Below are 13,043 nucleotides of genomic sequence, written 5' to 3' on the forward strand. Positions count from 1 at the left end.
GTATCATTGTTGTTTGAAGACCTATTTTCTGTGATTAATGATGGGCAATTTGTATACAAGTTTTAAAGTTTTTATTAAAAATTTCCTAAAATGATAACCCAACTGAAAATGAAACTCCTGTGATCTCCAAGAGTGAGACTGTGATATCTTTCTACATTGGGCTTTGTCTTGATTGGAGAAATTCATACTGTACATTGATTTCCTCAGGGCTTACTTGGGTATATATAACAAAACATTGTGCAAGTGATGACAAAATATGTCTCCAAGTAAAATATCGTATTATCTTAGATTAACGAAATGATCTAGTCTTTTCCTAAAGAGGGAAAAACATTTCCCTAAACCACCAACACATATGGTCAAAGAGACTAGTACTGGGAGCAATAATATTTTCTCCCAAGGAAGTATTGTTGAACTCTTTGTGTGGTCTGCATCTTTTAACAATATTCAGATGCTACACTGTGGTCTGTATTCCTACTAAAGCAGTAAAGGTTGTGAGAAGTCACTGGGGAATTTATGACATATTTAATTTGGGGGTTTTTGATGAACTATTTCTCCATATTTGCCCAAGTGGAATATTTTTTATTTAAGAAATTTAGTTTGGCAGTCCCATATGCATCTGCTGGATCCTGCGGTCCCCACTTTGTCCTCAGGTTGACAAAGATTCTATTATTCCATAATTAGTTTTCTGGCAAAAACAATGTATACAAGTTATGCATGTGCAGGAAATGCCTTCCGCCACCATGGGTGTCGGTGACACAACTTCAGTGGAAGTAGGGTTTGGGTTCTACGCCTGTTTTTATTTTATGGTTAATAAAGAAAAATGCTTTTTTTATTCTTCTGACTGCATACTTTTTTCTTTATAGGTCTGGCAGGTATTTTAGGACTGATGCTTGTTTCTCCTAATCCTTGTTTTACTCAAATGGTGACCAGATTTGTTCTTGCTTGGGATAGTGGTTATCACACTACCCAGGGAGTCACACCTGGCCTCCATTTGCCTCTCATACCAGAAATTGTATTTGTTATTGCTGAGTGTACCGTCTGCTGCTTTCTTCTCTTATATGCTTCGTTATGACAAATTTGAGTTCAATTTCATTAGGAGGGACCTATAGGAAGCCAAAACAAGGTTAATGACTTTACCCAAAGTGAATTACAAATGAGATTAGAATTTATGAGTTCCGGCCTCAAAACTTTTACTCCAGGCACTAAACAATGCTGTTTTCATCTTTACTTAGATCCATGATGCATATTCACACAGAGAAATCTTACTGGCAACCGAAGGATTGTATAATAAGTGTTGCTTGTAAGTATAGGAATGCCACTATAAGCATTGGCTTTATGTTTTACCTATTGTCTCTACAGTAAACATACATATTTCTGTGAGCAACAAGATGACCATAAAAGAAAATATTTAACAGAATTAATGGGAATAGTGAGAAGACGTGATGAGAAAACTTTGATGTCACCTTAGGTATGTGTGTCTATATCCTTTGCTTTTTCATCTGCACAGGACCAGCTTCTTTCTGCTTGGTCTTGTCCAAAAAGGAAGATGTCCCCAAAAAAGGAGAATATTTCCTCAGTTGATGAAACCACTAGGTTAAATTTTCCAAAGACCATTGATACTCAAGTAGCTAGGTTACTTGGCCTAATTGAGATACTACATGAATTTTTGCTGATATAGCAGTACAAAGCTGCACATGGGAATTTACAATCTGAGCAGCATCCTTACTGAGTCAACTGACAACTTCTCAGAGTAGAGCATTTTGCAGAGAAGGCTTTCTCATGTTTTCAGCTTTAATTTTCCATTTATGATGGAAAAATTATTTAAAAATTGGATTCTATTTTAAATAAAGCTGAATGCAAGTGGACCTCGGTTTGGCTTTAGAAGAATTTTAATTCCAATTTAATTTTTAATAGAACTTAAAACAGAAGGACCTACTCTTTTAATACAACAGCTTATGTACAGTTTTGTGTGAGTAGTCTAATTGTTTTGGTAGCAGAAGTCAGTTGTCACTATTAAAGACCTTCTCTCTGAAAAAGCATTTTCTAGGATAACTGGCTGTTTTTTTCAATATAGCATACCTATCTCTGATGTTCAGTATGTCTAATGTTAAGTTTCAATGTTACTAATGGAGTGTCAAAATCAATAACCTGATTTTTTTTTTAAAGTGTTAAACTGCTAGGACAGCTCCTGAAATCTCTTGACCAGTTCTGTGAAAGAGGTGAAAAATAATTATGGACTTTTGGTCTGTGAGATTGAGTACTCAGGTGCAGAAAACTTCAGATTACAAAAGCAACTTCTCATCTCCAGACTGAACCACCCCAGCTGTCTCAGCCTGTCCTCATAGGAGAGGTGCTCCAGACCTTTGATTATTTTTGTGGCCCGCCTCTGGACCCACTCCAACAGGTCCATGTCTTTCCTGTGCTGAGGGCTCCAGACCTGGACACAGTACTCCAGGTGGGGTCTCATCAGCATGGAGCAGAGGGGCAGAGTCACCTCCCTCGACCTGCTGGCCACGCTGCTTTTGGTGCAGCCCAGGATATGGTTGGCTTTTTGGGCTGCAAGCACACATTGCTGGCTCATGTCCAACTTTTCATCCACCAGTACCCCCAAGTCCTCCTCTGCAGGGCTACTCTCAATCCCTTCATCCCCCAGCCTGTATTGATACCAGGGGTTGTCCTGACCCAGGTGCAGGACCTTGCGCTGGGGCAATGTTTATCAGTTGTTTCAATCAGTGGGTTTGTCATGATGTTTAGAACCTCATATGAATTTGTCTGTGGGTGCAGATATAGCAGAACTCTTATCTAGCTAGTTTCTGAGTTCTGAGTAGTAATGCCTGGTCAACCAGTGACATGATAAAGGTGGAAAACAGATGCTAGAATCACAGTTCAATTTTTTCAGTGATTAAAGGCAGGAACCTTCATGCTAGTATTTTTCTAAAATGCTCCCCAAAACCATGTATAGAGACAAAGTCATCATCAAGAGGAAAGAAAGATGTGCTTAGAGTTCTGGGTTTTTTTAGGAACTAGGAAACATATGCAATAAATAGAGCTTACAACAGAAGGATCAGTTCTATGTAATGGATGATGAAAGGCTATTGGTACTTATTAAAAAGATTACAGGGTAGATTTTAAAACTCAAGACTGGAAAAGCAGATAAATTAGATAACATAATCTAGAATCACATTCTGTAACTCAAGGAAAAACAAAGGTAGAATTTGATAAAATTATTTTTTAGAAATGGTATAAACAGTCAACAAAAAGTTCCTCCTAAGCAGAAAATGAAAAAACTAAACAAACATACTGTATATAGTACCATAGCCATGCTAGAAGTTTAGGAAATAAGATGGGTAAGGAAGGCCTGACTGAGAGAAAGTAAGGAATCCACTTAAAAGGAGCAAAAATAGTTAATAAATTGAAAATTCTTTTACTAAAAGGAAAAGAAGGTGAATTCTGACACCATATGGGAACTGAATTTGCAACGAGAATAAGCTGCAGAATATAAAATGACAGTTACACCAATTTTAACATAAAGGGGCGTGCAGAGAAAGAAAGTGTATGCATGGGAGTTTTTACTTGCTAATTCTTACAAGCAAAATTTATATTTCTGAACAGGTAGTTTCTTAATTGCACAAAATACTGGGTATGTTCAAATGATCTACTCCAGAATATGATTCTCTCTGCCTCCTCCCTAAAGGAGGATATGGTACCTCTCTATGCCATTGGACATAACACTGAACAGGTTATTCAATGTTATGTTTTCTTCTGTTCAATAGTTAAGTAATCCAAAACTAGGAGGGTGGTCTTGGCTAAGAAAGCTAGTCATATGAGCAAGCAAAGAGCCTGATTCTGCCTCAAATATTAATGCTACAAGCAGCAAGGAACGAGGGGTATGTGCAGAATCAGGCCCTCCAAGAAAACTATTCACTTATATGGGCAAATATTTGCCATCCCTCTTCATTAGATCATGGAATCTGTTATCCCTAGGGCCAGGGAAACAATTTTATAGCCTTTTTGTTTTCTACTGTCCTTATTTGAGCATATTCCTTTAACTGTGCTGTGTTTCATTCAAAAGAATACGGCTTTGCATTTCCAGTTCCATAATATTGTCAGTTACAAAGCAGCGATACATTCATCAAAGAACTTAATTTGTTTGCAGAAGTACCAATCTGTGTGTAGTTTACAGTGTAAGTACATCAGGAGGGAGACTACATTTGCTTTTATTTGCTATTTTTTTTAATCCATCTCCAGATGCATATGTTGTTCAAAACTTATTAAAACTGAGCTATTTCTTATTAGAGGTAGAATCTACTTGGCAATTATCTTTACTAAAGACGGAGAAAGGAAGTATTTTGGGAAGAAAACAATCTGATAGTAATGAGACCTGAACTGGTTCTCTTACCTGCCCTTAAGGCTTCCTGCATCCTAGAACAGTGTTCAGCGCTAAATCTGGAAAAAATGAGGTGTCAGATTTCATTAATTCTTTAAAGGTTTGGGGTTTCTTGGGGTGGGATTTTTTTTTTAGGTTTTTTTTGTTGTTGTTGTTGTTTTGGAGGGGTTTTTTTTGTTTTTTTTTTAAAAAAAAAACAATACCATCACTGGAGAGAAATCTGATGGATGTCCTGGAACTTATCGGGTTACATAGCAGTCAATACACATAACAAAGCTTATTTTCCAAATGGTTGTTTCACAGTTAGTTTTACATTGGAACACCATTCTTTGAAATGATATTGCATTACTATACCAGAATAGCTCGTATCTGTATTAAAAGGATAAAGTAAAACATTTTCCTCTGCTATAATACACAGAAGGAATGGATCAATAAAATCTTAAAAGTAACAAATGCCTCAATGGCTGAGAGCTCAGACTGAACTGGAAGCAGTAGCAGATCTTTTCAGTTTATATTCTGCATACAAATAAAGGAGACAACTGTAACTCTTATACTTGGATTTTGACCTGATTAATTGTGAGGACCAGGTTAATAATTAGATAAACACTAGATCAAATTATATGCTGCATTGTTGCTTCTTAAAGATAAGGTGTAAAATCACTGAAGCTAATATTTTTTCCCGGTTGTCTTACAAATGAGTGCTTGAGCACTTGAGATGTGTTCTGGGAAGTTTGTTATGTTGCTGCTTCCTTCTTGTTATGTTGCATCTTTTCCACAGGCCATAGAACAAGCCACATCAATACAGTCATACAGCTATTCTGTTTAAACCCCAGTCTCCTCAGCATACGGTATGTATAAACTAGCTCCATCTCAGCATTGTTAATATCCTTATATGATAGTTCCCCTATCATATTCCCCCAAACACACAATCTTTGGCCTTTCCAAACGTTCTAAGAATGTTGTTGAATATTTGTCTGTTAATTATGATTTGAGTGTCATGTTTTTTTCTCACTGTGGTATTTTGGATCATATTTTCAACTCATTCAGTGATGCAGGTTAAAAGACAATTTTTTATTTAAAAATTAGTCACCGTGTTCTTTAAATATCAGAAGGAATACCACATGTTTACTAAATGAGGTCACGTTGGAATTTCAGAGCACTTTCTATATCAAACCATCTAAAATCAAAACATGAGAGAATCAGAACTTCATATTTAGTTTGATAAAATGCACTGGTTTTGCCCATAAAGAATGTAATGGCTAAAACAGTTGTAAATTTGTCCAGTGCAGGGCAAACCTAGTAAAGGTGTAATATCTTTCAGCTTGAACAAATGCAATAAGTGTTTTTCTCTTGGGACAGAGTATTAAGAAATAACCCTGAAAACAATAAAGAATAAGGCAGTAATTGAAGCATTGTAGACTAATATTAGAAAACAGTACATCAGTGTTGATGATAATTGAAAACATGTACTCAAATATATGTCAATGGATCTTGGAACTGAGTTGCTGGGATGCTAACTAGTTTCATGGTTGTGTGATGGATTGGTGTCATAAAGAAATACCTAAATCAGCAAATGTGAAGGGAGGAATTTGCAGAAGTCTTAAAATCAGAAATGGATAATCACATGCATTAATAAACAAAGAAGAACTCTTTCTTATCTTTAAAGATAATCTTTAAATCTGGAGATTTTAAAAGCTTTTCAGTGTCTCTATATTCCTTTACAAAGAGTAAAGCTTGAAGTACAGCAATGTTACATGTTAATTTTTTTCTTTTTTTCCCCAGATGATGTGTTTTAGCTCAGTTGAGTGTGCTGTGCAGTAGTGCTGGCAGGGTTGTCTAGTCAGAACACTTCTGGATTTGGGAATGCCCTTGGTATGATTGGGGTGTCAGAGAATTAGGGGAAGCAGCAGTAGGAGCACCGAAATCCTCACCAGAAGTGCTTGCACAGATGTCTATAGCCATTGCTCAGGGCGGCACAATGGGTATGTACGCTTCTTATACGGTATATGTGCTTGATTCAGAGCATTCCAGTTAATTAATTTACTATTCTTCGAGAGGATAGGAAAATACGTTATGAAAGCATGAATTCGTAACGGTCACACTCTTAACTAAGGCAGGGAGTATAAATTAGGGTGAAAGATCTTAATTGCTGATAAAAAGTTTAAGTGTTGTTGAAGTAGAACGTTGTTCTGAAATGAAAACAATGATGTTTCAAAAAGCACTGAAATCATTAGCTGTCTTTGGAACTTTCCATTTATTTTCTCAACTGAAACAATTTTCTCGTTATGAATCTACCAACTGCCTCAGTTGATCTGAATTAGAATTTATTAATTTGTGGGAAAATAAATATTTGAAAAATTTAATTTAGTTTTAATGCTGATTCTCTGAGGAATCTTTATCGGATACTATGGAGGCCAATACAAATTCTTAAAGGCTGAGATTGAAACTTGGTAAGAGAGAAGAGGGGAAGGTACTACTACTTTGTCAGTTTGTCACTTAGATTGTGGCAGTCTTCTAATGTGTCCAGAGGCAATTGGCCTGCCTTGATTCTCTGTAGGCAAAGTGTGTTTGGGAACTCTGGTGGGTGCACTCACACAACTCTCTCCTATACATAAGGAACAGTGGCTTCAAAAGAGCTGTTCTGGCTCTGTTTCTTACAAGCTGTCGTCCCAAAATGTTCTAGCAATGTATTTTTGGAAAAGACTTAAATTAGGTTAAAATTTCCTATAACTATTGTATTTCTATTTCATTGTACAAAAAGGAAAACAACATTAAAAAGTAAACAATCCTTTCTTGCTCAATGATCTGTTTATGCTTTGAGTATGAAACACAATGTAATATTTTATTTTGGATCTAAATAATTTAATTTTGCAGGTCTTGCCATTGCAAAAGGAATTGAAATCTCTGGCCTTCCTCAGCTTGTAGCTGCATTTCAGTCTGGTTGGTTTGGCAGCAGCAACTCTCACATGTATTGCTGAGTACGTGATTGAATATCCACACCTTGATGTTCACCCTTCTGCCAAGGTTCTCAAAGTTGTGGCATATCTGGGCACTATATTGGGGTGTAGCTTTCAGTGCTTCTTCAGTGGCTTATTGAAAACTGCTGGTACTCTTTACTTTAGTCTGCCATGAAATTTAGGATGAAGTTCAGTAGAGGCCCTTTTCTGTTTTCCTCAAAATACAGTTAAATGCTAGGAGGAGTTGGGGGCTAATTCTCTTAGCTCCTTTGCGAGGGGAGGGAAGTAGCCTTATACAACTTAGCTTAACAAATTCAGTAGGTCTGGAATGCAAGGAAGAGGATGTTAGTGACTTGGCTTTTGTTTTGATTAGGAGAGACGTTGATGTTGGTCTCAATGATTTCCTTTGCTGGATTTGCTACAGAGTGTTTATTTAAGAGTCTGACTTCGATTCCATAGAGCCTTACTCCTAAGGGTCTGATGTGAACAACTAGTGGCTAAAGGAATTGTAGTAAGAGATGTTTTAGGTCCCCATGTAATAATTACTTCCTACAGCTATTGAAGCTTTGTGTTCTGAATAATTACTGTGTCCTATTTGCTACTACAAAGCAATCATATATCAAACTGCTTTTGTTTTCCCGTAATTAACAAGGCTGAAATAATATGACTCTCTGAGTATGACGGGAGCTGGAGCACTTCCATTTCTGAGAATTCCTTAAAAAAAAAAAAAAATCCTAAGTCTTTTTGTCTTGTATCTGCAATAGGTGGATCTTTCTTTCAGCTAAACCAATTTCCGAGGAGATCGGTGTCTTTGGTATTTTTATTCTGTATCTGTATCCTGTCTTAATTTCCAGTGCTTTAGTACTAATTAAAAATATTTGAATACTAAAGTCAACACAGTGTTAGAGCTTGCTTGCTTTCAGGTTTGCCAAACTTGGCACCATTTCTACTTGGGCACCACTAGTTGAATGCTGGCTTGCTGACAGCATCCATGGCTAGTATGATAGTTTTTATGTTGGATCCAAGCTACAGCCCTGGATTAGTGTGCAGTCTTGGTGTTACAGAACTCCCCTCAATTATGGTAATAGTATCAAGAGAGCAGTTCTTGAACCTCTTCATTGCAGATAAATGTAATTATTGCACGCACATTCAGCACTTGCTGAATGCTAGCCACAATGCAGTCTTGGATGTTAGCTGAAAAAATTGACATGAATTATGAGAAATCAACAAAGCACTCTGCAGAATGTTTATCTAGCCCTATAGAAATTCTGTAACAAGTCTGCAAGTCCCTGCAGGATCCCACAAACCACACTGCAGAGATCCAAAACTTTTTAGCCAGCAGCAGTGCTGTAAAATAAGCTGTGGATGTTTATCTAGTCAGATGTATATGTAATCCTAGCCATTACTCTAACTGTGGACTAGTTTTCGAAAGAAATAAGAGAGTAAGGTTCTTGTTCTGCAAAATAACAAATGATTTCAGCTCCTATTATGCCTGTATTTCAGCAAAAATTCCACAGGCATATCTGTTTACATGACCAAACCTAATAATGATGATAGGTAATGATCTTCTGCTAACTGGGTGCTTGAATAAACTTTTATTTGCTTTTTTTTTTCACTTATTTACTATTTTAGGTGTGATATCATTTCTTGAAATATGAATTACTAATTTTTCTTTCCCTTCTTTGGTGTTTACTAAATTGCAAGGACAGACAACTGTAGGTGGAGCAGAGATGCCTGTTATTAAAATACTAAACAGTTACTCCGGCTGAGCTTTGTGTGCAAAAGGATTTCTTCTTGACAACAGTCTTGCAATTGTGGGTGCCTTGATTGGTTCCTCTGGATGGAGCTATCCTGTCATGCATAGTGTGTGCGTGGTAAGGAAATACCACTAGTTTGTCCCCTTTTCTGTGTGAAATAAGACTAGTGCATCTACTTTGGAAACTTCTAGAAATAAGATGTTGCAGGAGATTGCATGACTGGACTGGCTCCCTGACAGAATTTTGCTCGTAAATAATGAAGAGTTACAACAACTGGATAAATGTCTGGTGGGTTTTCTAGAATTAGGATTTGGCAAATGAACTCCCTAAATGCCAAGGACAGCAAAGAAATCACAATATGTCTGGGTTGCCTGATGTGGAGCTGTATAGATGTACCCAACCAACTCGAGGATTGCAAGCAGTATGTATGTGCTAGGAGAGCCCTTCTTTATTTTTACCCTGCTTTTTGGTAGCTCCTTTACCCATAGCGCAAGCACTTCCACCTGGCACTTCACTGAACGGTGGAAACATACTAACAATTCAATTCCTGCTGGTCACAGGTACAATGGACTGGCACTCGCACATCAGCATGGAGATTAACTTACTGGCATTGAGAGGGTTGATTCCTTCAGATTGGAGTGGTGGTCTTATACCGTAAGAGAACTTGCATAGTTTTGCCTGAGTTCTAGCCATTCTGTATGTAAACAGTTCCCAGTACGCTAAATCTGTCAATTGAACTTTAAAAACTATTAGGAAAAGTAGTAACAGCAATGCGATTTACTCATAAACCCAACAATGTAAGTTAATATTTTATAAAATGTCGAATGGCTTCACTGAAGTATCTCACCCAGCACCTGACTTTGAGGAAATGGGAAATGTGCTGTTTCATAAGAAGCAAGAGGGGTGATGTTATTTAAACAAAGAACATCTTTGTTTTGCTAGGGAAAAATGTTAATGTAGTTTAGGGAACAGAAGAAAAATTGTTTAAAAATGGCTGAAAAACAAGGTTTTCTCAAAGGCATATCTGAAAATCTGTTTGAAATGTGTGACTTTTATGCCAAGTGGGATGCTGAAGTTTTGGGTTGTTTTTTTTTTTAAAAAAAAAAGAAAGAACACACCACAACACAATGTAATACTGAACTGTTGAACCATTTCTGTATCAGCTTCACAGCTTGTTAAAGTAAACTTTAATGAGCTGAAGAATAATGCAGTCTGTCTTACCAAACAAACTACATGGGAATTTACAGCGAATGAACTATTTATTTTGGGATTCTTTTAATGGACTTGGAACTGTTGTTTTGACCAATATGCTCATTTAATACGTTCACATTTAGGCCATGATCAGATCTTTTCCAAATGTCATTTTTGGGTGGATAAGGCACAGCATCTACAGCAGGAAGGAAACCTATGGAAATTGTTGGAACTTGTGCTGAAGCTGGATTAGACCAAGCTAGTGAAATGATAAAGGAGTCTAATTCTGTCATTACCCCGGGGGAGAGTTCAGATATTTGTTCAATTACTCAATAGTAGGCTTTTCAAGCTACCTCAGGTCTTGCATAACATTCTGCGTAATTCACTGTTCACTGTAACTTTAACCACGTCAAATTTTTGTTTCAACTTCCTTTGAGTCTGTCGAATTTATGCGTGTTATCCAAATACTAAAATTTTTAAATACCTCTTCTCTCCTTATATGCCACCTGTGTCTCATCTCATATTAGCAGTTGTTCCTGCCTGCGCTTCGCCCATAAATACAGACCTCTACAATCAATTAGCCAACTTCATGCCTAATGATCTCTATTCCTATGTATATGCTATGATTCCTCAGAAGCTGGTGTGTCCTGAGCTTTCCAACAGTGTACTATTTTTCTTTACCTTGAAATCTGTTTTGAAAGCCTAAGCCTGCAGAGTCATTGACTTGCAGACTACTTGAATGCACACTATTAAAGTGTTGTCCAGCTTCATCTTGACAAGGCTACGCTTCTCTTTGCTAACTTTTATCTTTGATTTTAAGTGTTTTGGGGCACAGATTTTGCTTTCTTATCTGTTGCGGACTAGTGCTAAGTATTAACTGTCATTTTAGTGATGTACAAATATGCAAGAGACTCAAAAATTTGCATTATAGATACTAAAAATACAATATAAGCTAAGAAGGAGCTTATAACAAATGTTTGGTCACAAACTACAAGGCTGTATTTCTTCTTTCCTATTGGTCAGAGGTATTCAAAAAGTACAACCGTTTTGGGACTTGGTGCCTACTTCTCACCAGTAAACCCATTTAATAGTGTCCTGGACGTATGTGGCATTAGTGAAAGATGAATGCTTCCTGATGTACTGAATTGCAACCATAATTAATGTTATAGTTCTGATGAAAACCGTTCGTTAACTGGAAGTATCACACTTGATACAGCATACATCTTGACAGTACTACAGTCCTCGTACTTTTGTAATGATACGGCGTACGGCAAAAGGGTTCATCAAGGGTCTAGACCTAAGACTACGCTAATCTTAATTTCATCTCATTGATGCCATTTGTCATATCCTGGAATTTTGAGGTTTTACTATTGATGTATATTCCAGCTGTGATGTAAGTCAGACCTGCTCTTTATGATTAGGCCTTAATGAGCAATGCCTTACTGTGTATCTGTGAACTATGCTGGGAGTTTTTATCATCTTAAAAAATAATGAAGGCCTCTAGCGTTGAGCTGGCGATACTGGAAATACAAAGAATTTGGGCACAACCTTAAATGGATTCCCCCCCCTTTGAATGGTACTGGCTTATAGCAAAGAAATATGAGATGTAGTTACTTCATTGGGCCTCCCTCTTTGTGTTAATTCTCATAAAATGAAAAATCTCTTGCTTTTCCTAAAAATGGGTAACCCAGTACTTCCAAGATTTATGCAGGGTAATCAGCTATTCAGTCTGAGATTTCTTTAAGAATGGCAAGCTTTGGCCAACATTCATTTTCAATTTGCAACAATAACAAAAAAGTTTGTGTCATGCTATTTTAGGAGAGTAATTGCTGTAGGATAACTATACATGGAAAATATTAACGGAGGTCAGGAAACATTCAGTTTTCACACATCTCATCTACAGGCCAGCATAGCCACTAAGTTGAAACGTGCCAGCTAATCGTTCTTGTTTCATTATAACAAATGAGAAAAAGTTATAGTATTTTATGAATGCATGCGAACAAAAGACTATGGTTCCAAACATGTAGAAGAAAATCCTTAAAATAGTTTTTATGCACTGGATTGCCTGAGGCTATTGAGTGCTTGCTATGTAGCCGGGTGATCTGTTTCGCACCTCTGCTGAAACCTGAGGTGAGGCCTAGGTCTTCTCGCCCTTATGGGCATTAGAAGTGCTGTATATACCTACAGCTGTAATCAAGCAGACTTCTCCAGCTGACCCAAGAATACAGTTGGCTTCTTTCAGATGCAGCTGCGTGCAGCCCTTAGCCAAACGGATGGGTCATCATGATGAGGGGCCTCTGAAAGGAGAGGGATATGGAAAAAAAGAAAGAGAACTGCCAAAGTGCCTCCCCCAGCAAAGCAGGCTGCTGTAGAGAGTAATACTAAGTGCTGTTGTTTTTGTACAGCCACATAAAAAAAATCCAATAGAAAACACTCAAAGACCTAGAAATTTGCTGTTAGTCAAGATGTTTATATACTCTTCCCCTGAAGATTAAAGAAATTATTTTTTAAAAGGGTCAGAGGCTTTATTTGCAATAAAATAGTGAATTCCAAATAGAACACTGCAGTGTTAAAAACACACACATATACACACAAAAAAAATAATGTTCAGGCTGTTAATGATTTGTAGGTTTAATTTGCACTCACTTAATTGTCCCTTTTGGATTTTTCTTTCTGTATAAGCCTTAAGTTTGTGAGGATGGCAAATCCTTCCCAATATATTCCACACTGTGTAAGTAAGGAAGGCCATAA

General features: G+C 37.1%; 1 protein-coding gene across 1 annotated transcript; it reads left to right on the forward strand.

The window, feature by feature from the left end:
- Positions 1-740: 740 nt before the first annotated feature.
- On the forward strand, positions 741-7,519 carry LOC104287468 (NAD(P) transhydrogenase, mitochondrial-like). Its single transcript, XM_009886177.1, is given in 6 exon segments — positions 741-750; positions 864-1,031; positions 6,209-6,282; positions 6,285-6,369; positions 7,262-7,319; positions 7,321-7,519. Coding segments are annotated over 6 exon segments (594 nt in total).
- Positions 7,520-13,043: the final 5,524 nt, after the last annotated feature.

The sequence above is a fragment of the Charadrius vociferus genome, unplaced genomic scaffold (genome assembly GCF_000708025.1).
Source record: "Charadrius vociferus isolate BGI_N301 unplaced genomic scaffold, ASM70802v2 scaffold365, whole genome shotgun sequence".
NCBI classification, from domain to species: domain Eukaryota; kingdom Metazoa; phylum Chordata; class Aves; order Charadriiformes; family Charadriidae; genus Charadrius; species Charadrius vociferus.